Genomic DNA, 27,961 nt, shown 5'->3' on the forward strand with positions numbered 1-27,961 from the left:
ACATGGCCACCTGGTTGTCCGTCTGAATCAGGATGACGTGATTTGACAGGCATTCCTGAAACGCCCTGAGAGCATATCGCATTGCTCGAAGTTCTAGGAAGTTTATTTGATGTTTGGCTTTCTCTGGAGACCAAGACCCTTGTGTCTGTAGATTGTCCACGTGGGCTCCCCACCCGAGGTTGGAAGCGTCGGTGGTGAGAATGAGTTGAGGATCTGGCACTTGAAAGGGCAGACCCTGGAGGAGATTGTTGAGATTTTTCCAAAAGGCGAGAGACAGCCGGAGTGAGTCGGTGATGTTGACAATGGTCGACAGAGGCTGAACAGCTTGAATCCTCAGAGTCCAATGCATAAGTCTCATGGCCAGGCGGGCCATTGGTGTGACATGGACTGAGGACACCATGTGTCCTAAAAGGACGAGGAATTGGCAAGCTGTTGCTGTATGCCGAGACTGCAACTGGTGAGCGAGACACGAGAGTTAGCGCTCGTTGTTGAGGGAGCAAGGCTTTTGCCTGCAAGGTGTCCAAGTCTGCCCCAATGAACGACAAGGTTTGAGATGGGACTAAATAGGATTTTTCGTAATTGACGAGAAATCCTAGAGAAATTAGAGTGTGTAGGGTCAAATTGAGGGACGACAGAGCGGCTTGCTGGGTTGGAGCCCTGATTAACCAGTCGTCCAGATAGGGGTAGACGTGAACACCTTCTCTCCTGAGAAAAGCTGCAACAACTACGAGACATTTGGTAAAGACGCGTGGTGCCGATGCTAGGCCGAACGGAAGCACGCGGTATTGATAGTGCTTTGGGCCTACTAAAAACCTGAGGTACTTGCGATGTGCTGGAGTTATCGCAATATGTGTGTATGCGTCCTGAAGGTCCAGAGAGCAGAGCCAGTCTCCTCTTTGCAGAAGAGGTAGAAGAGAGCCCAAGGTTATCATCTTGAACTTTTCTTGCTGTAGGTACTTGTTGAGAGCACGTAGATCCAGAATTGGATGAACTCCCCCGGATTTTTTGGGGATCAAAAAGTACCGGGAATAGAACCCTAGGCCTTGCTGCGAGAGTGCGACGGGTTCTATTGCTCTTAACTGGAGAAGAAGGGAAACCTCCTGCTCCAGAGGACAGAATGCTCGGATACTCTCCATGCTTGCAGAGGTGGTGAGTCCGGTGGAAGAGCAAGAAAGTTTAGGTGGTAACCCTGAGCAATGATTGCTAGCACCCATTGGTCGGTTGTGATTGATTGCCACATGCCGTGAAAGTGGCACAATCGACCTCCCACTGGTATGCTTGGCAGAGGAACCAGGCTGCTGCTCTCCAAGTGAAAGTAAAAAACCTGAAGCAGGCCCCGGCTGGGGAGCTGCTTGCGGCTTTTGCTTTCGGGCCTGGCGAGGCTGAGGTTTTTGAGAAGGACTTGTAGTTCGGGACCTTGCTGATGGAGGATAGTACTTCCTTGGACGGAAGAATGACTTCTTAGAGTCCTTCCTAAAGGGCTGTCTTGAGGAGAAGTTGGAAGGTATCGATGAGAACTGTTTAAGGGTCTCATGACGGTCCTTTAATTCAGCCACTATTTGCTGGATCTGTTCACCGAACAGATTGTCTCCTACACATGGTAGGTCAGTTAGCCTGTCTTGTACTTCTGGCCGAAAGTCAGAAGATTTGAGCCTGGCCCATCGTCTTGCAGAAATGGCAGCTGCAGACACTCTAGTAGAGGTGTCGAAGATTTCGTAAGCTGTTCTTATCTCATGCTTTCCTGCTTCAAACCCCTTGTTGACAAGGATTTGAAGTTGTTGGAATTGTTCAGGCAGGGTTTCAGAGAAATCCTGTATCTGCTAGAAAATGATACAGGACTTGAAAATTCTGGAAATGAGCATGGCCCCTTGGAACACTCGTCGACCAATATTGTCTAGGAACTTGTGTTCCTTAACAGGAGGGGTAGATGAGTGAGGCTTCGTCCTTTTTGCTTTCTTCTGAGCCGATTCCACCACAACTGAGTGGTGGTCAAGCTGAGATTTTTGAAAGCCAAGGGCTGACTGTACTAAACAGGTAGTGTCAGCTTTTCTGTGGACTGGGGCAATGGATCCTGGGTTTTCCCAATTCTTTTTGAGGAGGTCAAGAAGAACTTGATGAATGGGAATAGAAGTGATCACTTTAGGGGCATCCAGGAATTGGAGGAGCTCCATCATCTGGTGCCTATCATCCTGCTCTGTCTGAAGCTGAAAAGGGACCAACTCAGACATTTCCTTCACAAAATTAATGAAAGAAAGGTCCTCTGGAGGAGAACGCTTTCTACTTCAGTAGGAGAGGGAGGTGAAGGTAAGTCATCGGTGTCTGTGGAAGTATCATCACCCCAGGTGTCATAAGGATCAGCAGACTGACCTGTAGGACGAGAAGGGGGGTTGGATACCCGAAGGCCCCGGCTGAGGCTCCAAGAAAATCGAAGGAATCGCTGGGGGCACCGTGGACGGCCTGGAAGGCATCAGTGCCGGTATCGAAGGCATCAATGGCGCCGATGTGTGTATCGCTCCCGATGAATGAATTGGTGGTGAGGGACGAAATGGCATAGATGGCTGAGGCAATACTCCCTAAGGAGGAATGCAGAATGGTGTTTCTCCTCCCGATGAAGCTGTCCGGTGTGTACCGGAGCTGTCCGGTGTGTACCGGAGCATTCGGAGACCCGGGAATCACCGGTGGAAGGGCGGTCATGAGCGCCTCCATCCGGGATAGCAGCGGTGCCAGCGCTGCTGTCATCGGGTCGTGGCCGGTTCCACTCTCGGTGCCGGTGCCGGAGGAACCTGGAGCCGTTGCATCGCCTTGTCGATGGCCTCCTGGACCAGCCGATCCAGTTCTTCCCGGAGACCTGGAGCAAGCAGCCCCGGCTCCGTGATGGAAGAGGGAGGCAGAGGCAGAGTCGGAGGGACCACCTTTACAGGCGAAATCACAACTCCCAAACCCCTATCGGGTGAGGGTGGCTTCGATGTCCCGGTCGCAGGAATGGTCGATGCCATTTCTGGACGGGGCTTCTTCGATGGTGGCTCGGACGGTGGCGAGGTCGATGATTTCGTTCCCTCGACAGTCCGAGACTTACGATGTTGATGGCAATGTTTCTCCCTATGATCCCCTCGATCTTGAGGGGGAGTAACGGGAGTCAATGGTCGTGAAGACGTCGATGGCGGACGGTCACCGGACGGAGGTCGATGCTGGTGCGACTTCGACGGTGCCGGTTCCGATGAGGTCGATGTGATGGACGGCGTTGGGGTGTGAGCATGGAAGAGGAGTCCCATCTTCTCCATTCTGGCTTTGCGACCTTTTGGTGTAATGGGGGGCACATTTGGTACAAGTCAGGACATCATGCTCATGGCTTAAACACAGTACACAGACTCCATGAGGGTCTGTGATAGACATGGTGCGAGTACAGTATGGGCACCGATGAAACCCCAACGCCATGGCCATAGAAAAAAATCGAGCCACGGTACGGTCGATGGCCAGTAGGCCGCGAGGATCAAACTCGACGGTAATTGACAGAAAACGAGTAAAAACTTACCGGAGTACTGCGGCCTGAGAAAAGTTAGAGGAGGGACCGCTGTAGGGCAATTTAAGTTTAATTAACTCTGTGAGGAAAATTCCTGTCAGGAATCTCTTCAGAGCTCTTAAACCGCGAGGCGGAAAAAAGAAGACTGAAGGGGGACCCCTGCTGGCTGCAGGGTTAGTGCCATGCTGGGCATATGCCCAGTACGGGCCAGTCAAAGTTCTGGAAACTTTGACAGAAGTTTTCCGTGATTGGGCTCCATCCTGATGACGTCACCCATATGTGAGGACTACCATCCTGCTTGTCCTGTGTGAAAATTAATGTAAAAAAATTGTTTGTAAGTATATTACAATAAATAGACCAGAAATAGGCTACAACAATTTTTTCCTTTTGCTGTAACCTATTTCTGGTCTGTTCATTGTAAAATATTTACAAACAATTTTTCGACATTTTCGCTGTAGATTTGTTCCTCCCGATGAAGCTTTGGCGAAACACAGTCCCATGTTGGGGGACAGAGGACCTTTAATACACATTGTTGATTTTGTTTTGATTTACCTACAATTGTCACTAATTAAATTTTTGACATCACAGTTATATATGCTACTGCCATCACCATTGTCTGACAGAATCCTGATTGGCTAATGCAAAAGAAGAAGGGAGAACTAAAGCAGAGCCAATCTTATTGCTCATGTTTCTAAGCGATGAATAGATCACTTGGCTTCCTCCACCATCCAAGTTCCTTGAAAAACAAGACCCTGACAATGAGCCTCCCAACTCAACTGACTAGCATCTATCATCACTCTTATCTGGGAAGGAGACTTCAGGTCTCCCTTTTCCAGATTCTCAGTTACAAGTCACTAGTTCAAGCTCCTTCTCACCTGTGTTGGCACCGAAAGCCTTAACCTGAGATTGAGGGTTCCATCTGGAAAGTAAGTCCTTCTGAAGGGCCTCATATGGGCCCTTGTCCAGGGTACAAGATCCAGGATCACCATCATGAATCCCAACACCTGAAGGTAATTTCACATGGTAAGAATCTTCTCCTTCAACAACAATCTTACCTGACTGCAGTTTCTGAATTCTCATCATCAACTGTGTTGAAACAAACTCCCAAATACTCCTGTACCTGAGAGAGCTGCAATTTGATCTTGGAAAAGTTAATTATCCAGCCCAGCTCCTGAAACAATTGAAGCACTCTGGCTGTGGCTATCTCACTTTCCTAAGCAGACTTTGCACAATCGTCCAGATAAGGATGAACCAGAATTCCTTCTTGGTGCAGGGCAGCCCTTGGTGCAGGGCAGCCCTTTTGGATTGGCCACAACCCCAGGAACCTTGGAAAAGGTTCCTGGGGTTGTGGCCAATCCAAAAGGGCACAAAACTGAAAATGGCCCCCTAGCACCACAAAATGAAGAAACATCTGATGACTATCCCTTATTGGAATGTGCAGGTAAGCTTCTGTCAAATCTAAGAATGTTAGAAATTCCCCTGGTCTTACCGCCACAATGACCAACTTCAAAGTCTCCATCCTGAAATGAGGTACTTTCAGGGCCTTGTTGACCTGCTTCAGATCTAGAATAGGACTAAAGACTCCTTCCTTCTTTAGAACCACAAATCGAAATCAAATACCAACCCTGACCCCACTGCACTACAGAAACTTATATACCCTATACGTAGAAGCTGATTGAGAGTTTCACTGACTGCCTTTATTTATTTTTAGAGTGGAATGACAAGGGGAAACCATAAAAGCATCTGAAATATGACATGAAAACTCCAAAGCATACCCATCTCAAACTATGTTCAAGACCTGCTGGTCCTGAAGTGATGTGGGCCCATCTTCAGTAAAATTCTAATAAATGATTGCTGATCATTTGATCCAGAGAAAGGGTCCCTAAATCTTCCTTGCGAACTATGGGAGGTCCTTGAACTTCCCTCTTTACCTCCTCTCCTGGAGTTCCAAAAGGACTAGAATCCGCTGAAGAGTCTACATTTCTACCCACTCAATGGGTGATTCAACTTATTCCTTTCTCAAGTCTCAAAAATGATTCTGGAAATACACCTGACAGGACCACTTTATGGCTTATCTTCTGGCAGCCTGGACACTTTAGATCCCACCCAGGCTTTCTCCATTTTCTCAAGTTCTTCTCAAAAAGCAGATGCTCCTTAAGGTTTGATCAAATTCTTCTTGGAAATTGTGTCTGCTGACCAGTTCCGTAACCAAACTAAGAGCCTAGCTGCCATAATAGAGGTCATACTACTGGCTGAAAAGGATACTAAATAAAAGGAGGTGTCTGCCATATAAGGTTGCCTCTAGTTTCGTTTGAGATGCCTTGTCTAGAGCCCAATACTTACTCTCCAAGGAACCTTTCTGAACACGTGGAATGGAAACAAATGCAATTCTGCCCTTGCCACAATGTAGCTATATACTACTGCTGCATTGCCATACTAGATCCCCTATGTGGAAATGCTAAAGAGGTTACGGCTGTTCAGGTTGGAGAAGAGATGGCTGAGGGGGGGGATAAGATGTAAATATGTTTTGTAAATATGTTTTGAATTGTACTTTATTTTAGCTAATCGTGTTTTTGAATTGCAGTCCATTTGTTTCACTGTAAGTTCATTTTCAACCTGTTCCAATGTATCCGCCCCAGAGGCGACAGTTCAGTTCTCTGTAAACCGGTGCGATATGTATTCTATACAGGAACATCGGTATATAAAAACTTAAAAATAAATAAATACATAAATAAGATAGAGGTCTATAAAATCATGAGTGGATTAGAATGAGTAAAAGTGAATTGGTCATTCACTCGTTCAGAAAACGCAAAGACCAGAGAAAACTCCATGAGGTTAGAAAGTAGCACATTTAGGGGAGGAGGTGTAGCCTTCGCGCATGATAGCTGCTTGAATCTGAGCTCCAGCAAACCTCGAGACAATTTTACTGCAATCCCTGCACATCTCTTAGTATCCAGGCTGATCTTGGGGACCAGACCATGCCAGCACACAATGCTAATGGCTACTAAAAGAAAAGGACCGGATTTCAAACCGTATTCTTACATTAAATGACTCCAGAGACACAAGAGCCTGTAGGCCCCGATGAGACCGTGGAACCGAGCACCCCGACCATGGTGGACATTGCAGAAAATGACAGGTTAGAGACGCAACATCCAGATCTCCTGACCCGGGACGAATTCTGGCAATGGTTCTGTGAACTGTGAAAGGATATGCACAATTCCAAATGGGATCTTATGGCTATGATCTCCAAATTGAAGGAGAAATGGCGGATATTGGCTGCAGGGTGGATGAATGTGATGTGCGCCTGGAGGTCCACATGGAAAATTGAAGAAATTACAAAACAGCTACGATCATCTGTCTCTGGACTCCATAGATGTCCACACAAAAATGGAAGACCTGGAGAATCGGAATCGCTGTTGTAATCTTCGATTTTGTGGTGTATCCGAGTTGGAGGACTATAAAGATTGCTGCGAAATGGTGCAAAATGTATGTGCATTTTTTCTGGGCCAGAACAAAGACCGAGTCTCTCCCCATTCTATAATACTGGTGGAAACAGAGAGCACATCGATCCCTAGGCCCGAAAGTAGGGAACAGGCCCTGGGATATTGTGGCTTGTTTTCTCTGGTTCCCAATTAAAGAACAAGTTTTGGCGGTGGCCAGGAAACAACAAACATGGCTGTGGGAGTTGCACTCGATAACAGCTTTTGAAGATCTATCACCGATTACTATAAAGAAGATGTTGGACTTCAGAGAAGTGACTTCTGCTTTGTGAAAGGAGGGATTCTGATACTGGTGGCTGTATCCCCTAGGTCTAGCAATAACGTACATGGTACCACCTATAAGGCCAAAACTGTACCAGAAGCGGAGGCCATCTTGGCTGCAGTAGGTGTCATGGTCAAGACCCCATCCATGCCGAAAACGCCGGCACTCACTTCTAAAGGTGATGTACCTCACTTGCAAAGAGTGAAGAAGGGAGGTCGCAGACTATGGAGAAACTCTGGACAGTGGGAAAGGCTGAAATGCCCGCTCCAATTTCTAATTGCCTTTTTTCTCTAGGCTACTAGTTTCACAAATGGCCAGTATTTTTGGTTACCTTTCTATTAATATAATTAGGTGGCTTGTTTATTAAAAGGTGCAGGGATTCATGCTGCCTGTTTATCATACTGATATTCCTACATTGTGGGGGTGGCTTGGCTCTGCTGTTTGGGCTCAGTTTTATACCTCGTTTTCTAAGCTGCTATTGTTCTCTTCCATGACTGCATTTGCGGTTCTGCTAGAGTGTACTAGCAGTTGGATTGGGGGTGGGGAAGGGGTTTTTTAGGTATGTTTCTTGGTCACCATGGGGACATTGATGTTGTTCATAGATTTTACGAATTGGGGTGTTTTTCTGGTGCTTGTTCATTCTAGATGGCTGATTTCAGAATTTTATTTCTGAATGTACAGGGAATCAATACATCTTGCAAGATGCAGCTCTTCAAATCAGATCTTCTAGCTGGGGGGGGGGGGGGGGGCATCTATACTGCTTTTCCAAGAAACATTATGAACACCTTTTGCGCTGGCATGTTTTTCTTCCCAGGTTTTTGCTGCTTTACTAGATCTTCAAAGTTTGCAGGTGTGGGGATAATGTTTCACAAGGATTTTAAGGGAACAATTGTTAAAAGTGTTGCTGATCCTTTGGGGAGGTTTCTTCTGGTTCAGTTCCAGTTAGAGGGGGAGCTATATTCTCTGGTGAATGTCTATGCTCCCATTGAGGGGAAAGGAGCTAGGTCCACCATTAAAACGTTAATGAAGAGATGGGATTTGGTAGTCTCCTGGCATCATTTTTCCCAAGTCTAGAAACTATTCTTTCTATTCCATCCCTTATGAATCCTATTCTAGGATTGGTTTTTCCTAGTGGACAAAATATTGCTTTCCCGGCTTTCTCAAGCAGAGGTCTGATCATGCCCCAGTGTGGATGGCTCTGCACTATCACTGACAGGAGGAGGGTGGGAGATAAGGAAAACTGAATGATACCCTGCTGGGAGATGAGATCTTTTGCTCTCAACTCCTGCGTGATATTAGGGATTATAAGGTAATGAATGATGTGGATGGCATTAAGCCCTCTCTTCTCTGGGATAGTTTGAAGGCTGTTCTTTGGGGGAGATTGATCTCCAGGGCAGCTTTTGTCAAGAAACAGAAATTGCAAAAGAAAAAGCAACTGACGGCGGAGCTTCTGCTCCTGGAAAAGAGATATAAAAATACCTTGTCTGATTCTGTTTATAGACAAATTTTGCAATTGAGGGACAAACTGTAAGCTCTGAGATTGATCAGATAGTGCTTCAAATACAAAGGGCCCAGCAGGAGTATTTTGAGTGGGGTAACAAAGCAAGCCGACAGTTGGCCCGTCGGCTAAAGAAGTGTGTATCCCAACAATTGGTCACCAAGATCAAATCAGGTAGGGGAGAGCTGCTTATGTCACCCAACGAGATTCACCAATAATTTATACTTTTTTTATGGGGATTTTTATAAGGCAGACTCTTCCATATCTAGGGCTCGGATGGACCATTACCTTCATGAGATCAATATGCCTTCCCTCTGTCAGAAGAGGAATGACAGTTTTTTGATGCCGAAATATCCTTTGAGATTTCTCAGGTGATTAAAGATCTAAAGGTGAATAAAGCCCTGGGTCTAGCTGGTTTTACTGCCCTTTTTAAATAAAAAGTTTTCCTCAGAATTAATACCTCTCCTACTGAAGTGGTATAATTTATTACGTATGGGCAATTCGCTAATTCCAAGGTCTAATGTAGTTGGGATAACTATTCTTGCTAACCCAGGGAGGGATCTGACCTTATATGGTTCTTACCTGCCTATTTCATTGCTCAATGTGGATCTTAAGATTCTAGCAAAAATTTTGGCCAACCGCCTTAACAGGATAATGGCTCGTGTAGTGCATCCTGACTAGTCAGGATTTAGACTTGGCCGAATGGCCGCCGACAATGTGCGGAAGATCATTGTCTGCTCTTTAACAGGGACCAGTGCTGCTATGAGTACATTCAGTGGAGTCTCTGGCTTTAAGTTAAAAATAGAAAAATCTGAATTACTTAACCTTACTGTTCCTAGTGACCAGCTTCCACTGCTGAAAAATATGTTCTCCTTCAAGTGGGCTAGAAAGTGCATTAAGTACTTGGGCATACGGATTAGCAGCTCCCTGGATGAGTTACTTGAGTTAAATTACTCCCTGCGCCTAAAGAATATATTTCATGATTTAGATTTGTGGTCTGGCCCCTCATTGTCCTGGCTGGGAAGGATAGCAACTATTAAAAACTATAAAAAAAAATCGTGGCTGGGATATTTTTTCCAGTCTCTCCCAATCCATATGCCCACTGCTATTTATTTATTTAACAGATTTTTTTATACCGACATTAAAATGCACATCATATCGGTTTACATTATAACAAAAAAGAGATGGAAATGGAAGTTACAATGAACAGGGGAAAAGGGTAACAGGACAAAACAATAAAGGAGATTAAAGTAAAGGCAGAAGTGAGATTAAAAGAGAGGTACAAAGGAACGAAAGGTAAAAACTAATGGAAAACAAAACTATTTACAGAATGCAGCGAGAGGCATAAAATTACATATTTACAGAATTGTTGAAGTGTTGGCAAAGACAAATATATTTGCCTTCATTTGGAAACACAAACCACAGCGAAGAGCCAGTAAGGACATGTTCCGTCAAATTCCAGGGTGGTTTGGGTGTGTCTTATATTCACTGGTATTATGCGGCAGCACAACTCCACGCTATTCTGGACTGGCACAGGAAAAGAGAAATTAAGCATTGGGTTTGGAAAGAATGGGCTATGATGGGAGGAACACCTTTAAGGGTTTTAGGTGGCAGCTAATATCCTCGTGGTCATCGCTGCATTTATGCCCCTAACTACCAGCACTACTTTGAAGGTTTGGCGACAATGGAAAAATAAACTGGTGGGCTCCCGTAGATATTTTTTCAATTCTGCAGTTAACTATAATTCTTGTTTCCCAGCCAGACAGTCCATTACTTTCAGCATTGGGTGTCTAAAGCTCTTACCTACTTTGAATCCTTTGGGGGGGAGGGGCACGGAGCTATGTTACTTTTCAGGAGCTACAAGATAAATCTGAATTAGGGCGGGGAAATTTTTTTTATTTCTTCAGATTAGGAATGTTCTAGTTTCGGAAAGGGATGGGGGTCAGATTTATCATTGGGAAAGACTCAATTGCAGCATTAGTGTGATCATGCCGACTCCATGAAAAGGATGATCTCAAATCTATATAGATTTCTTAATCAGGACCTATTTTGGAAATTGACCTTTACTGTGGCCTGGGAGGATTTGGCACGAGAGCTATCGGATGAAGCTTGGGACCAAATTTTCGTATGAATGAAAAAGTTCCATCTCTGTGTATCTGCAGGAAAACAGTTATGAAGTCATGTTGAGGTGGTACCTCACTCAGGTGCACCTTCATAAGAGGCCTTCCCAGTTCAGACTGACCTTTGTTGGAAGGGATGTGGAGAAAGGAGGTCTTATTTTCATATGTGGTGGCAGTGTCCTCAGATCAAGGTGTTTTGGGCGGCGGTTTTCTCCCTTGATCATAAGTTACTGGGTACTCCTATAAACCCTCTCTCCTGAAAATGCCTTATTGAATTTGCCCCTTGATGTAGACGCGCATAAGGGGGCATTGTTCCATCAGATTATGCTCCCAGCCCGCTGTGTACTGGCTCACAGGTGGAAATCTGATCTTGACCCACCTTGGATGATGTCCTGTAGAAACTAGATAGGATATGTCTCTTCTCCAAATTGAAAGCGATTAAAATCCATGCTTTCTACGTTTCATAAAATATGGGATCCATGGTTAAGGAGGGGGGTCGGTCCACCCATAGATTCCTCCCCAGACTCTTATTTATAATAGTCCTTTTAGTTCCTTAGCATGCCTTATATCCCACGTGCTTATCGTCAAATTGCTATACATAGGTATCCTTTGTATTTCTTTTATCTCTACCGGCCATGTTTGATATACAAGGGGGAGAGGGGAGGGGGGGGGGGGATGTACTGTTTGTAACTTCAAGCATTGGTTCACTTTTGGTATTGTGTCCTTATCTGTAGGCCAGTTTGTTATGACCGTTTTTGTTTGTATTGTATTTACTTGCTGTTTCTACAATAAAACTATAATTTATAGAAAAAAGTAGCAAATTTAAAACAAATAGGAGAAAATTCTTTTTCACTCAATGCACTATTAACCACATCCTCCGGCAATGAATCTGAATTTAACACAGTTAGTGGAGTTGGATTTAAAAAAGGTTGGACAAGCTACTAGAGGAGAAGTCCATAAACTGTTATTGACCAGGTGGACTTTGGGAAAGCCACTACTTAGTGCCGAGCATTAGCAACATGAGATCTTGCCAGGTACTTATGACCTGGATGGACCACTGTTGGAGATAGGATACTGGGCTTGATGGACCCTTGGTCTAACCCAGTATGGCAATTATGACCACCAAGGATCCCTCTAACCTGGAAGATTTACCTTCTTCTACCTTGTTGTATCCTCTTTCTGCTTTACTCTCTTCTGACCCATGCCCCCTGAATTGGAAAAGGGGGAAGACATGACAGAAGGGATTCCAGAAACTGAACTCTGCCTTTGCAGGAAGGCTAATGTAGATAAGCAAATGTTGCTTACCTGTAACAGGTGTTCTCACAGGACAGCAGGATGTTAGTCCTCACATATGGGTGACATCACAGGATGGAGCCCTGTACGGAAAACGTTTCTGTCAAAGTTTCTACAAAGCTTTGACTGTCACTGAGTGCACTGAGCATGCTCAGCCTGCAATTATCCCTGTGAGACACAAGTGTCTCCCTCAGTCTCGTCTTATAGCTAAAAGTGCAAACAAAACTAAAATAAAAGTAAAAACGTATACAGATCCAATTCTGCGGGGTGGCGGGTGGGTTTCGTGAGGACTAACATCCTGCTGTCCTGTGAGAACACCTGTTTCAGGTAAGCAACATTTGCTTTCTCACAGGACAAGCAGGATGGTAGTCCTCACATATGGGTGAGTACCGAGCTGAGGATGTCCGAGAGTGCACCAAATGCACCCAAGACGCGCGAAAGGCGCAATGATGGGGGTGGAATTTGGAACAGAGGGCATCCGGAAACCCTTAATGGGTTGGTGGAAGGATGTTGGGTAGTTAAAAGAAAAGAATAAGAGTAGACGGACTGGCCAAACATGGAGCATGACGGCTAGTCGTATCTAAGCAATAATGGGCTGCAAATGTATGGAGAGAGCTCCAGGTTGCAGCCTGATAAATATGTACAAGCAGCAGCGGCCGAGGGGAAGCTATTGAGGCTGGGACGGACACAACAGAGTGTGGTTACACACAGTGTTGTAGTGAAATGCCTGCTTGTTGGTAGGAAAAACGATACAGACCGTCAATTGGGAAGAATAGGTCTGTTTGCCCACTGGAACTCGCAGCTTGACTCTTGCCACAGAAGGAAAGAGTTAGGTGGAATTCCTATGGAATGTAGTGCGATCTAGATTGCAAGTGCACTATTATTGTCCAAGAAGTGGAAAAACCCTCTTGCTTTGGTGAGAGAGAGAGGTGTTGGGAAAAATGGGCAGAGTATATTCTGAGTAAGGTGAGATGCAACGTCTACCTTAAGAAGGATATGAAGTTGAATACGTAAAACCACTCAGTCACGGAGGAACGCAGGGTCGGATGAGTATGTAATAAGGTGTGTAACTCACTGAACCTGTTGGCAGAAATGACATTTATGAGGGAAAGAATTTCCCATGTCAAATTGTGAAATGAGAGGAATGGAAAGGCTCGAAAGGAGAACATATGAGACTTATAAGGATAAGATATAGGTTCCATTCCGTGACTAGTGAAAATAGAGGCGGCTTGATCAGTGGATAATCCATGATAAGCTGACTCAGAAGAGGTTTACCGTTAATTGGGTATCCCAAACAATACACCAATTGGAACAGAGGTGTACCTATGTGGAGGATGTCTGGGGAACAGAATCCAAGGGAGCAAGAGAAAAGAGTGGTGTAGAAAAAGAAAAAGGGTAATACCCTTTTGTATGCGTGATGTGGTAAATCATGCCATTTTGAATGGTAGGATTTATGTGTGGAAGGTTTTGTGACGCTACCAGTACCTGAGAACATCAGTGAGTCTAAGATTTGAGACTGACTTGTGAGAAGGCAAATTGGTTACTCGTGTGATAGACTGAGAAGTATGGGAAGCATACTGGTCTCAGCCAGGACGTGGGTCTGAGGAACAGTGAACCCCCGTCCAGGTTCAACATTAGAAGAGTGCTGGCTATGAGAGGCAGCAGAAGAGACACATTTAAGAGGCCCTTGATGGAAGAAAGGCGTCTATGGAAACGCATTGGAAACATGTGTAGGGAGTAGAATCTGTGCACCATATGGTTCGATTCGGACACAGAGGGCAAGTTCGGTTGACCTCAGCATTAGAAGATTTTTCCCGCTACATATGTAGTCTGAGACCATTCAAGAGGATGGAAACCTACATGGAGAAGGTCTGCTAGTGCGTTCAGTGAATCTCTTAGATAAGTGGCCCAAGGATGCTTGAAGTGAGCAAGGGCCAAGGGTAGAGCTGCGCAGCTTCCTTGCAGAGCAGTGAAGAGGTTGTGCGTGCTTGTGTGTTGGAAAGCACATTGTCCCTATGCTGGCTGTCTGTCTGTATGCACAAAGATTTGCTGCAGAGGCAGTATTGAAAGGCATAAGGGTATAACTCATGGTTACAAGCTCCAGGAAGTTCATGTGAAACTGTGCCTGGAGTGGAACAGACGCATATTGGGTTGAGAAGCTTTTAGGTCAAACTTTACAACCCTGAATAAATGCGAGCATGAGCAGAATCAGACTAGGTTTTGGTTCTAGATCTGCAATATGGATGAGGGACGAAAGCGGTTGAACAGCTTAGACCCACTGATAATGGAAATTCACTGAATCTAACCCATAGCAGTTTTGGATCTATGAGGAAAGTGCATAGTGAAAAAACCCCATGGCCCGACAATGAAGAATTGAGGGGCTGAGGTTATGGAAAATGCACGCAGGGACATGTAAGAATTCATTAGAATGTCTGCGCAGTTGCTGGACAGGAAGGTCATTGTGACTGTGGTGTCCAGAAGTGTTGTATAAGGGATTTATGGCAGTGACATAATCCCAGGTAGTAAATGTATAGTGAGTCATGAAGAAGTTAGAGCTCCTTGCGTGGACTGACTGTGGTTATGCAGCTGTGCATGCAAGGAAGGGGTGAATGATGTTGCATTCCATAGAGAAACAGCAGTCACCGATAGTGATTCAATGAAATACCCTAGTTGCCGAAGCTGGTGCAACCGGCAGAGCTTGGGATTGTAATATTGTTGACTCACCATGAAGCACATAGAAAGATTAGAGGTAATGTATTTACTGCGATATGGAAGCATGGTGACGAGAGATACCATTTTACCTGTGCCTTCTGAAGAAAGTTGGTATTTCTGAGGTCCAGGATGGGCGGAGAGTAACTACTTTCTGTTGAAAGAAAGAATAGTATAATTAAAACTCCCCAAACCCCCCACCCCCTGCGCTTTGTAGCATCTGGGGGAGTGTACTGGGAACCTTGGTACGAAGTGGGGTGGATGCTCTGATATCTGGCCAGTTGGGAGACCAGAAGGTTTCCAACTGGAGGGGCTGATGTAATCTGGATATCATTTAACCTCCCATGGGAGCGTGAGCGGTAAAGTCTTACCCGCATTTCTGTATTCTGTACAAGGAGACATCTAGACCTGTCATCAGGCTTCGAGGTGTACTTGCACTTGAGGTAGTAGTTGCTGGATCTCGTGTTTAGTTGATCAGCGAATGCATCTGGAACTTTAGTTCTGAATTAGGAACCAGAAGCCAGAGTATTAATCAGCATAGAGCCCCGTTGCTGAAAATGGGAGGATGTCCTGATGCAATCCCAAGGAAATGATAGAGGTTCTCTTGGTATTGTGGCTGATATAGCTGGCATAGCGATATGTGACACTAATACGGTTCTTGGAAGGTACATGACCTAGAACTTTTTGAACCATGTGGTCCGAATTAGAGAACACATCTCAATGGGAATGCCGCAGAAGCGGGTACTTACCATCCGACGTGAATCGCCGAAGGACGAGCCGGTGAAGTTTGCTGGCTCCGTGGATTTCAGGAGTCATTGAGGGAATAGACGCCCGTCTCAACTCTGATGCCTGATATGGTGGCGCAGGTATAGAAGAAACAGGCTGAGCGTAGCTGGCGCTACCACCGTAATTAGTGGAGGGCCACAATCCCACACCCATGTCAGTGGGGCATGCCTCGGGAACAGGGGAGCCAATTAACAGCTCGTGAACCTGGCCCTCGTCACAGCGGCTCGATGTCTCGTGACACCAGTGCAGAATTCTTCGGAACTTGTTCTGGTGTTTCTGGAGCACTAAGGACTGCCGATACTGTGCGGAACAGTGTTGATGGCAGAGTGATGTTGCTCGGCCCGAGCATTCTCCAGCATCGAGAAGGATAGCACCGATGTGCTGGATGGCGTTGGTGGCGGACTGTCACCGTGTCGGTGACGATGCATGCCACGGTGCTCGGCCTAGTCTTTCCCCATCACCGAGATGGATTCCCTCGCTGTCTTGGATGGCGACTGATGGACTTGTTAGCATGCCTGCACTGCTCCTAGCACTATATAGTGTTGAAGGCTAATATGGGGCTTTAATAAGAACCCAAGCATGGAGCACTGTTTTTATCGAGGGCATTAATGGCTATGTCGGTATTGACGGTGTCGATGGCGGCCGAAGCAGCCTCGAGGGTATCGTTAAAAATATATATGAAAAAACATCGATGATCCGGGCAGCAATGATGACAGTGACAGAAGCACTGATGGCATCGGCGTAGGTATCTATGAAAATGATGTGGCATTGAATAATTGAAAAAACATCGTTGGTATCGGAAAAATAATACCGGCATCAACGGAGTCGATGACCGCATCGATAGGAACGAAGACACCGATGGAAGCAACGTGGGCCTCGACGCCCATCGATGTTGGCCTCAACGCCCATCGATGGAATCGATGGGCGTTAATAAAAAACAATGGCATCGATGGAAATGACCCTGGCATTGATGGAAGTGCCCTGGTCAACGATGGCATCGACCCGGGCATGGATGGCACCGACGACACAAAGTGTGGGTCAATGGCATCCATCCGGGTGATGATGGCACCGATGAAACCCAAGGAAAAATCAGTGCCATGGATGAAAACATGGATGGCACTGATAGAAATGATGCAGGGACCGATGGCATCAGTGTACCGCAGGGGGAGGGGTACCGATGGCATCTAAGAATCCAGGATGGTCTGAAGGGGGTACCAACGGTAGCAATGGGGGCATCGACTGCGCGAGGGTAATGAGGAAATCGAAGGACCTGAAATCGACAGGGGCCCTGGCGGCAACGGAAACCGTGGAAGTCCCTGTCCCACTAGCGCTAATAACCAGGCAGAGTGTAACAGAGGATCACTCGCAGGCTAAGTGTGGCTAACTGAAAACATAGGGAGAGGGAAGGCCGCAGTCGGTTGGCAGGCCAGGGAGGTGACAGGAACCAACCGAAAAAGCAGGGAATAGTACTCACCGAGCATCGAATAAACATACGCGAAGGGAAACCCGTGCAGGGAAAAGTGTTTGTGAAGTAAAAGTTTAAGTGTTTCCATGTGGAAAAAGTGTTAGAATTTCTCACAGAGCTCCTAACCGCTATGCTTACTGCAGAGTGGAAAAAAGAAGACTGAGGGAGACACCTATGGCTCACAGGGATAACTGCAGGCTGAGCATGCTCAGTGCACTCAGTGTGCCAGTGTCAGTCAAAGCTTTGTAGAAACTTTGACAGAAAAGTTTTCCGTACAGGGCTCCATCCTGTGATGTCACCCATATGTGAGGACTACCATCCTGCTTGTTCTGTGAGAACTTTAAAAACTGTGGAGATAGAAGCCTAAGCAAAGGGAGACATTGACTTGGGGAGAGAGAGAAGGAGCTGTGTCTGAGTGCGGTTAAAACCTCAGCTCCAGACAAGATAAATGCTGAATACTGACTCACAGGAAGCAAGGAGGGAGGCCCTGGATCAGATTCTCCTCCCTGCTGCACTTATAATATGGAAATATCAAAAATACACCTGTACAGCGAACTACTATACCAGTGATGGCCAACCTTTTGCGCTCAGTGTGTCAAAATTCATAAAAAAACCGAGCATAACTCAGGTGGTGTGTCACTTCTAGAAAAATCCATAATTTTGTGATATTTGTAGCTCTAATATTAATAACAAAAAGTTTTAATTAATATATGTTCTGTATTTATTAATAATGCAAAAAATAAATAATTATTTACCTTACCTGCTTAGTGACTTTTTTTTGCTGAATTTCATTGGCTAAATCTTCAATTAAAACACTCTCTCCCCCCCACCCCCCCAAAATCTCACTCCCCTGGATTTTCTCACACACTCATGCTTTCACACTCACTGGTTCCCTCACACACACACTGAACCCCAGGCAGGCTCCCATTCATTTTCACACCACTCCCTCCTCATCTCCCATTCATTCTCACACACACAGACCCCCAGGCAGGCACCCATGCATTCACACACATACACCCCCATGCAGAGTCCCATTCATTCACATGCACACACTAAAGGCAGACCCCCCTTCTCTTTTGCCAGCAACCTCAGAGCCTCTCTCATTCCTCTGCTGCCACTGTCACTGCTGCCGCATGGCTATTGGGGAGGTGCCGATTGCTGCTACTGACACTGAAGCCCATTCTGCTGCCTCCTCTGTGCAGGCCCCGTGGGCTTCCATTTTCTCCATGCTGATCTCGTACATTGTGAGATCTGCATAGAGAAAGTGCTATTCTTGCACATTCCCAAAATTACATGTGCCAATCACTAAAAAGTAATTTATTTTGTTTTTTTTACCTTTGCTGTCTGATCTTCATTTTCTAATTGGTTGGTCACAGGCTTTTTTTTCCCACCTTCCCTTTCTTATTTTTTTTGCCAATTCCTTTTATATTGTCTTTTTTTGTTTCTTTTCTCTCCATCTTCTTCCCTCACACAGGTTCTCATTCTCACATGCTCTTCTCTCTCTCACACACAGTCTCTCACTGGCACATGCTGTCTGACTCTCACACACACAGGCTCTCTCTCACTCCCACATGCTGTCTTGCTCAAGCACATGCCATCTCTGCAAACATTCAGGTCCTCACTCACACACAATCTCTCAACTCATCTCATACACGCACACACACACACTCTACAGACCCTCAGCCTCTCTCTCTCACCTCTGGGCCTCCTCTTCGCGGGTCGTCGCAGGATGGGCTCTGCGGCAGCCCTGCCACCAGGCCTCTTCCTCTTCTCGGGCCGCTGTGACTTGGGATTCGCGGCTGCCCGTAAACGCAAGCACTACTCTTCTTCTGCTCGCGCCGATGCTTCACCTCCTTCCAGCCCACGTGGCTCCGGCAACGTTTACTTCTGGGGCCGCACAGGCAGGAAGGAGGAGGAGCATCAGTGCGTTTAAACGTGATCTTTTTCTTCGGGCCGCAGCCCTGCCTATCTGCCTTTCGCTGCGCCTGGGGGCATACTAAAAAACTAGTTTTAAAGGGTCGGCACAGCCGATAAAAAAAAAAAAAAAAATTCGATAGTCCACGCAACGCTGCGCGTGTCAGCAAAAAGTCTCGGCGGGTCACCTCTGACACGCGTGTCATAGGTTAGCCATCACTGTACTATACTAAACAAAAACAATCAAGAGCTGTGCTCTGTCGCTGACATTAAAATGAACTTTTAATAAATAATGTATTTATGTTTTATGTTTGTTTTAATAAAGTGAATACCTACACTATAAATGGGAAATTTTGTGAAAATTGTGTGTATGAATTCTTCCCGGCGATCGACAGAGGAAGATCGCCTAGTGGCAAAAGCTCTGGAGGAATCGTCGAGCAAAGGGGCACAGACTCCATGAAGTTGGTTCCAGTAAACATCAAACTCCCTTAGGAAAGGCACTCATGTCTGAAACATGTCGGGATAATTTACAACGAGATGGACACACCAACTAGAATCGGGGAAGTCTGTTTTTATACCCTTTATTGACATTTCATAGAGTTTTATTTAGTTAATTTTTGCGGGTATGCATTTGAAAACATTACACTGCCACGGAAGAGTCTTCAGGTGTCCTTCGGGACAACACTAATTACAAACAAAATTCTTAAAAAACAAATGTTAAAAACACTTGAGGAGGAGGAGGAAGGTTAATGATTATAAGATCACCTTACAGAGGTGCTGGGCACCTACACTACGTATGAAACCTTTCTCTGACTCCATTCACCATTCGTCAAATTAATTCATACACACAATTTTCACAAAATTTCCCATTTATAGTGTAGGTATTCACTTTATTAAAACAAACATAAAACATAAATACATTATTTATTAAAAGTTCATTTTAATGTCAGCGACAGAGCACAGCTCTTGATTGTTTTTGCACTTATAATATGGCCATTGTTCCTGCTGCAGCAGCAAGCTCACCAGCTGGAACAGGCCTCCCCAGGCAGTTATTTTCCATTTTTGCCCATGCTCCTCTTCCTCCTCTCCTTAAGCTCTGCACAAACAGCCTCCCCCTCCTACCTGTCGATGAGATCCATATACTGTACACAGCACAGCTGTCTTCCTGTGCTAAAAAGCAGACATTTTTTAATTATCCTAAACTCCACAAACTGATCAGCTGAGTTAAAGACAGCACTCCGCAGAACACTGCACTGCTGAATGGGAATCCTCCAGAAAACAGCCTCTTTGTTGTCTTTTTTACTTCTTTTAAACTTTGTCAAGGGCAGGAATAGCAGGCAGAGAAAGCAGAATAGGAATAAATTCCTTTTTTTTTATATTGGGAAGGAGAAGTCTACAGAACAGGACAGCCTAGGACAGAAAGGGAAGATGGAAAGGCAAACCACAGACTTGATGTCTTGGTTGCTTTATTCCAAAAATGGAAGCCCCTGGTTTCAGGATTTTCACTTTAGATTCTTTCTTCACCTGGCCTAACCAGCCCTGACTCACAGAACAAAATACTCATCTACCATCTGCTGGAGAAAGAGAATACTGGCAGGTTCAGGTCAGCACAGGAGCCTATAAGAAGTGATATCAGCAACCTTCAGGTCGATACTGTAAGACCGCGGGAGAGCGGACGAACACCCGCTCTCCCGGCGCGCGCACCGGCCCTTCGCCGGTGCGGGCGATTCAGTATTTAAATGAGGTGACGCGGGAAAAACGGGGAAAAGGAGGCGCTAGGGACACTAGCGCGTCCCTAGCGCCTCCTTTTTGTCAGGAGTGGCGGCTGTCAGCGGATTTGACAGCCGACGCTCAATTTTGCCGGCGTCGGTTCTCGAGCCCGCTGACAGCCACGGGCTCGGAAACCGGACGCCGGCAAAATTGAGCGTCCGGTTTTCAGCCCGACAGCCGCGGGCCGAATTCAAATTTTTTTGTTTTTACTTTTTTTTACTTTTGGGGACCTCCGACTTAATATCGCTATGATATTAAGTCGGAGGGTGCACAGAAAAGCAGTTTTTACTGCTTTTCTGTGCACTTTCCTGGCGCTGGAAGAAATTAGCGCCGACCCAAAGGTTGGCGCTAATTTCTTAGAGTAAAATGTGCGGCTTGGCTGCACATTTTACTTACTGGATCCCGCGCGCATACCTAATAGGGCCATCAACATGCATTTGCATGTTGAGGGCGCTATTAGGTGCCGCGGGTGGGCCGCGTGTTTTCCTCCCCTTACTGAATAAGGGGTAAGGGAAAACACGCGTCCAGAGCAGGCTGACAGTGTGCTCCGACGGAGCACACTTTACTGTATCGACCTGCTTGTTAGTCTGTCTCCATCTGCAAAACAATTACACCTGGACTGATCTGGCTGGCTGAAGAGGAAAGGCTCTATTAGTTCCGTGTGGAATTAGATTAGTTCCATCACAGTGCCTCGCCATGATTAATATTAGGTTATTGTAACCCTACCTTCTTGAGTTTAATTATTTAAAAACACTTGGTAGCGTTTTCAGTTTGCACAGTGGTTAATATGTACATCCTATCAAGAAGTTGAATCTTAAAGCTTTATTTACACTATTTTCCTCTCCTTGTGGTCAAATATTTAACTATAATAAAAGGCTCAGAGTAAGCCAGCCTTGTTAGACAGAAGTGTTTCTATTTTCACCCATATCTAGATGCAGTTTTACATTTCCAGCCCAGCAAAATCCTTTACCTTGAAGAGTTGTTTCTCCACCTCCTTCAGCTTTTGTCGAAGGTGTTTGATGTCTGTTTTGAAGCCCTCCACCTCCATACACCGGCGTTTCTCTAGAGCCTCATAACGCTGGGTCATTAGCTGCAAACGTTTTACTGCCTTATCAGACCTCTCCTGCAGTAGGAAGTTAGAGCCAAGTAAGAGTCACAGAATGCACCAACATTTTTGTCTGTATTTGAATTCAGTTTTATAGTTTTAGTTCAATTTTAGAGCTGATAAAATTTTCTGGAAGATCACAGATCAGTAAAAATAAAAGGTCCCTCTCTCTTGTCCCCTAATCTTCACATCCAAAAGAACTGGGCATCCTCACACATCCTCCCTCTACTACTTCTAGCTAGTTAGTTTATTCTGTCCCTTCTAATAACCTTCAGTTATTAGTACAAATACAGAATATAATTCAAGCTCTGGTCCAAAGATATAACATTAGCTGGCAAGAATCTGGGATTGCTGATTAAAGCACAGCAGCTTGCAGATAAATTACTGACAAGTAATAACAAATTCATATTTCTCTTATTTTTATTCAAAACATTACTTTCAGAAAATATCAATATACTTGACTTACAAGTTTCTGGAACACAAATTAATTTGGTATTTTAGTATGAGGATCATCACCTTCGTGATTACAGATTAAACCATATCTCTGTGTACTTTTTGAGGGGGAATATAGACATTGAATAGGTTACTATTTATCTTACTCCTTCTAAAAATGTGAGTTATATTCATGAAGGTAAGACTGAAAGTCAAAGGCAAACATGATAAGATAATTGAGAATTAGGACATACAGGTTAGTGGAATATATTCCTTTGCAGACGGCTGTGACCAATTAGGTCTTGTACTGCCCTGCTTCCCTCTCCAGGTCTGCTCGCGGTGGCTGGGACGCTGCTGCTATCCACGCCGACTCTGGGCCTTCCTAGGTGCGCGCCACCGGGCCCTCTTTTGAAGTTGCTACGGCGGGAACCTCAGGGGCGTCTCTGACTGATGACATCACTGAGTCAGGGTTCTTAAGCACCGCCTTCGCCCCCTACTAGCCGACTTGGCAACAAGTTCCATCGCTACTCTACTAGCTCCTGTCTCCTCGGACCTGTGGTGAATGCCTCGGACCCTGGTTCAGGTATCCGATTCTCAGGGGCCTGTGTGCGCTATCTCTGGAGACCTGGTCTCCTGGCTTCCCCCGCTCCTCGGGCTAGCCCTGCGCCTCTCAGGAAATCTATACGCCAGCTTCCTGCACCTCGGAGTTGCCTTAGGGAACACTCTCACCACTTGGGAGACCTATTTCCACACTTCCCTGCTCCTCGGGGCAGTGCTGTTTTACATCAGAGACTGCCTGTGCTCCCCCGCTCCTCGAGGCAGTGCCTACGTTCTACATCAGAGACTGTCTGTGCTTCCCTGCTCCTCGGGGTAGTGCCTACATTCTAAATCACACACATTCTGTGCTTCCCCGCTCCTCAGGGCGGTGCCTACGTTCTACTCCAGAGACTATCCAGGCTTCCCCGCTTTTCAGGGTTGCCTAAGTCATTACTTGTAGACCAGACTCGGGCTTCCCCGCTCCGCGGGTTAGCCTACGTCATTGCATCAGTACCTTCCTCGCTATGCAGCTCCGCCCCTCAGGGTTGCCTCTGCAATATACCTCTTGCTCTTTTGGCCTCGCACTTCCTGCTCGTCGGGCCTGCCTAGCACCACCCTCTCGGAGGTCTTCACCCAGGTACTGCTCTCCACTCCAACCTGCTTACTGTGGGGTCCCTCACTGCTGTACCTCCCCACAGATTCTCTCCCAGAGCTCCACCTGTACTTGACTTTGCCTCCCGACGGTGTGAACATGTGGGGCTTCTCCCCACAGGCCATAACAACTCTCACCTTGGGCCAAGGGTCCACGAAACCCACAAGCCATAACAACTCTCACCTCAGTCCAAGGGTCCACGAAACCCACAAGCCATAACACCTTTTATCTCTGAATTTGCTGATCTATACAGAATCAATTGCCAGATTACTGTCAGATACTCTTTAATTTGGTATTAGTTTTTCAAAATAAAAGCCTATATTTATAACAAGTTTTTCACAGATTAGCTGTAAGAAAAATAGGGAACAGTCGATTATAAAAGAGTAAAACAAAGGAGGAGAGAGACTAAACATCCAAATAAGAACTTTCTCTGTCCTTGTAACTTCCTTTGTATGCCGTTGCTGAGGAAATGACAAACTCAAATCATGTGAGATGTTTTTCAGAAACTTGCATTATCTGAGAACTCACCTTCTACTTACTAAATTATAGCGGTGATTGCATTGCTTTCTCTATATAATATCTATAAGGAACTGTCTTTTTTATTGGTTATGACAGGGTCCATGTAACCCTGCACAGAATTATGAAAATTACAGCCCCAGGGAAGAGTTAATCTTTAATTATGCCCTAAGAGTCTAGCCTCTACAATGGGTCTCTGGGATAGAGTTCCAATTTGGTAGGCTTCACAAGGAGAGAAGAGTCTGCAATTAAAGGATTGCAGCAGACAATCTGCAAGCTGCTGATTCACCTTCTAGTATCTTCTGTGGAACAGGAAACTGTTCAGGAAGCAAAATGCTAGTGACAAACTTCTCAAAACAGCCCTTAAAATAAAAACAGCCCCCCCTCCTGAATCAGATGTAAGGCTGCCTTCACACTGCTCTCCCCTTTTTTCTTTCCTCTTATATATTAAAAAAAAAAAAAGACAGAAACAAAACACTTTACTCATCAAAATCAAGAGTGAAGACGTTGGACACATCCATAGTAACAACAATTTGAAATAGAGATGTTTGGATTGGTATACCTCTTGTCACACTGAAGTTGTCCTACACTCAGGACAGATTATCTGAGCGGCTGTGTGACATGGATGCTGTCTTGGAGATCATGAGTGGCCTATAGCCACTGAGATTGGAAGGTCCATTGGGCTGTTCTCATGTGGAGACATGCCAAGGAAATGACATGTACTATGGACGCCATATGGCCCAAATTCGTCAACATAATCCCATGCTGAAGTCCATGGACTCATTTGTATCCTTTCCATGGTGGACATCAAGGCAATAGCCCTCTGTTTTGGAAGAAAGGCTTTTGCCTGATTCATGTCTAGCAAAGCCCCAATGAACTCCAGTTGAGATAACGGGTTCAAGTGGGATTTCAGGTAGTTCACAGTGAACCCTAGTAACGCCAACATCCGGATGGTCTTGTGCATTAATTCTGTGGCACCTGTCTGTGATGTGCTCTTGGACCAGCTAATTGTCCAAATAGGGATACAAATGTATCCCAACTTGTGTACATGCATCACCACTATGACAATATAGTACATCAAAATAATCCATTTTGAAGTGCCAAAAGGCAGACTATATTTATTTAAAAAAATGTGTAGCCTGCATGTTTCTGTATAGTTCACAGCAGTTTATATATTACACATATAATTAAAAAAGACAAATTACATTAAAAGCATCTAAAAAGACATGAAAAATCATTCTGAACAAACCTGCAATGTACTTTAAATCATGCTGATGCTCCAGAGTCTTTAAAGGCAAGTGTAAATAAATGAGACTAAAGATCAAATAAATAAGGCATTTAGTAAAGGCACATGGGGTTAATGCTAGGCCAAAAGGCAGTAAGTGATACTGGTGGTGATGGTTCCCCATCATGAATCTCAGATATTTCCTGTGATGAGGAAAAGTTATGTGTGTGTGTATAAGCATCCTTGATATTGACAGTATAGTCAGTTCCCTTTTTGAATAAAGGGAATTAAGGTGTCCAGGGAAAACATCTTGAATTTTTCATTTTTGATAAATCTGTTCAAAGCCCTTAGGTCTAGGATGGAATGAAATCCCTCCTGATTTCTTGTGAATCAGGAAACATTTGGCATAAAATTCCCACCCTCTTTCTCCTGGTAGAATAGGTTCAACTGTGCTGGGCTCCAAAAGGAAGGAGAGTTCCTTTTGCAACACTTCCTAATGTACATATGATCCCATTTTGGGTCTACAGGATGAGTTGCTGGTATATCTAATAGATTCAATTCTTATGATGTCAAGGACCCACTAGTCTGAAGTTATATGGGGGTCAATGGTTTATATGTAAAACCTCAACCTGCATCCGACCAGGAGGTCCTCTGGCAAGGTACTGGGATGCAGGCTAAGCTCTTGGCGATTTAGTCAAAATCCCATTCCAAGAATTGACTGGGATTGCTGGCAGTGGCTTAGAGGTCTCAGGTACCACCTCGAAGAGGATGATGGGTCTGGAGCAGTCCCTAGTGTTGCTGCAGTGCTCACTGTGGCCTTCACCTTATCTCTAAAAGGATTCTCTAGTACATGGCATGTTAACAAGTCTTTTCTGGACCTCAGGTCAGAGATGTGAGGTCTGCAGCCAGGCAAGTCTGTAGATACCAATCCCTATGGCAGACACTCAATTCCCTGACCACCAGTGACTGGAGGATGTTCTTGCTGCTTCTAAGGAAGCTGATCAGCTACCCCCTGCATCTACTTTAGTAGGTCCTGCATATACTGGCTCTTGGTGTTTGGGTAATTGCCAGGTTCTTGTGGCCTGGTTGACCTCTGTTGGAAACAGGATGCTGGCCTTGATGGACCCTTGGTCTGACCCAGCATGGCAATTTCTTATGTTCTTATGAAGTGCTGGTAAGAGACTATGCGGGCATTCAGCATACCTCACTGAAAGACTTTTCATCTAAGAGTGTCCAGGTGCCAAGATTCCTTCCCCCAGGACACCAGTGAATGAGTTTCTCTGCCACTTGGTTCTCTTGAGAGCAGAGTTGACCATCAGGGATTAGTGTGGTAGTTGTCTGGCTTAAAATTCCGGAGTCTTCTGGACAAGGAAAACCGAATCCAACTTCCTATTAGCAAGAACCAGAGAGAGGGGGATTCTTCCACATCATCATATGCACATCCTGAAGGATTTCATGGACTGGAACTGCCATGACCTCCTTAGGCAGCTTCACAAACTGGAGGATGTCCAGCATCTTGGTCCTAGTTTCATCCTCCATCTGCAAAGTAAAGGGAATGGCTGCCTTTATTCTTCAGACAAAAACTGTGAAGGTCCCCAGAAGGGGATTCATTCTCTCTGCGGTAGGAAAGGGCTTAAAGGGGAGACCCATTGATGACTATTCTTCGGAGGCATCATTCAATCCATAGAAGCACTCCCTTGAGTACTCACAATCCGATTTCTTGTGGATCTGCTGGGGGTGAGGATTCCAATGGTGTCCTCAGCCAAAGTCTCAAAGGGGGGGGAGGGGGGGTACTTGGCTATTTTGGCCTGGACCCTAAGGGACTCCAATGCCCCGGGGAAGCTTCCTCCCCAATGAACTGGAGATCACAAAAAAACAGCAGGAATCAACCCCAATCCCCCTCTGGGAATCAGCATCAATACAGACATCAGTGCTTATACTTGGCTACCAGGCAATTGAAGGGACTCTAGCAGCACTTCAGGACGGTCAGTGCTGGTCCTGGTGCTCTTGATGTCAATGAATCAAGGCCCTGCAGCACCTTCTCCAAGGCCTGCTGGATCTTCTTGTCCAATTCCTCCTTGAAAATCGCTAATGCCAACACTAACTGGGAGTCAGAAGGGGTGGCCATGTCATCCTTAGGTGTATCTGTGCTGCGAATCCCAAAACTTTTGGGAGGATGAGCTCTTCTCATCACAGATCCGCTTAGGGGGATTTCTCGGCAGCCATCACACCATCCTCCCTCCTGGCATCACACAGAGTTATTTGCTGATGCTTCTTTAGCTTCCCTCTATGTTTGGCATTAGAATTCCACAATGCCAATATCATAGAAGCAGAACCCATCACAGTCTTTGATCAGGAGGAGTCAGATAACGCCTACCCCTGGGTTCCCTATTTGCAGCAATGGCTTCTCCAATTCCAATGATGCTTTATCTACTGGTGCAGTTCCGAGGTCCTTCAATGTCAATACGTCTGATGCCAGTAGATCAGACTTCCAATGCCCAAAGTGCACCTCCCATCAGTTCTTCAGGAGAATCATCCTTTTGGGGTCATGGCCACACACTCATGACATCCCCAGACATCATGAGATGCCTCCAGGCACAGGACATCTATTATGAGGGTGACAGACATGACCTTGGCACACCGGCACATTGGAACCT

General features: G+C 45.6%; 1 protein-coding gene across 4 annotated transcripts in view; it reads right to left on the reverse strand.

Annotated features, from left to right (window-relative positions):
- The window catches only part of CCDC77 (coiled-coil domain containing 77), a 305,397-nt gene that overhangs the window by 18,609 nt on the left and 258,827 nt on the right, over positions 1–27,961 (reverse strand). For all 4 annotated transcript variants that reach the window (XM_029599936.1, XM_029599938.1, XM_029599937.1 and 1 more), the window contains exon 11: positions 21,808–21,960. In XM_029599936.1, the coding sequence (XP_029455796.1) occupies positions 21,808–21,960 (153 nt within the window). The remainder of the gene's footprint in view (positions 1–21,807; positions 21,961–27,961) is intronic.

This window comes from Rhinatrema bivittatum, chromosome 4 (genome assembly GCF_901001135.1).
Source record: "Rhinatrema bivittatum chromosome 4, aRhiBiv1.1, whole genome shotgun sequence".
NCBI lineage: Eukaryota > Metazoa > Chordata > Amphibia > Gymnophiona > Rhinatrematidae > Rhinatrema > Rhinatrema bivittatum.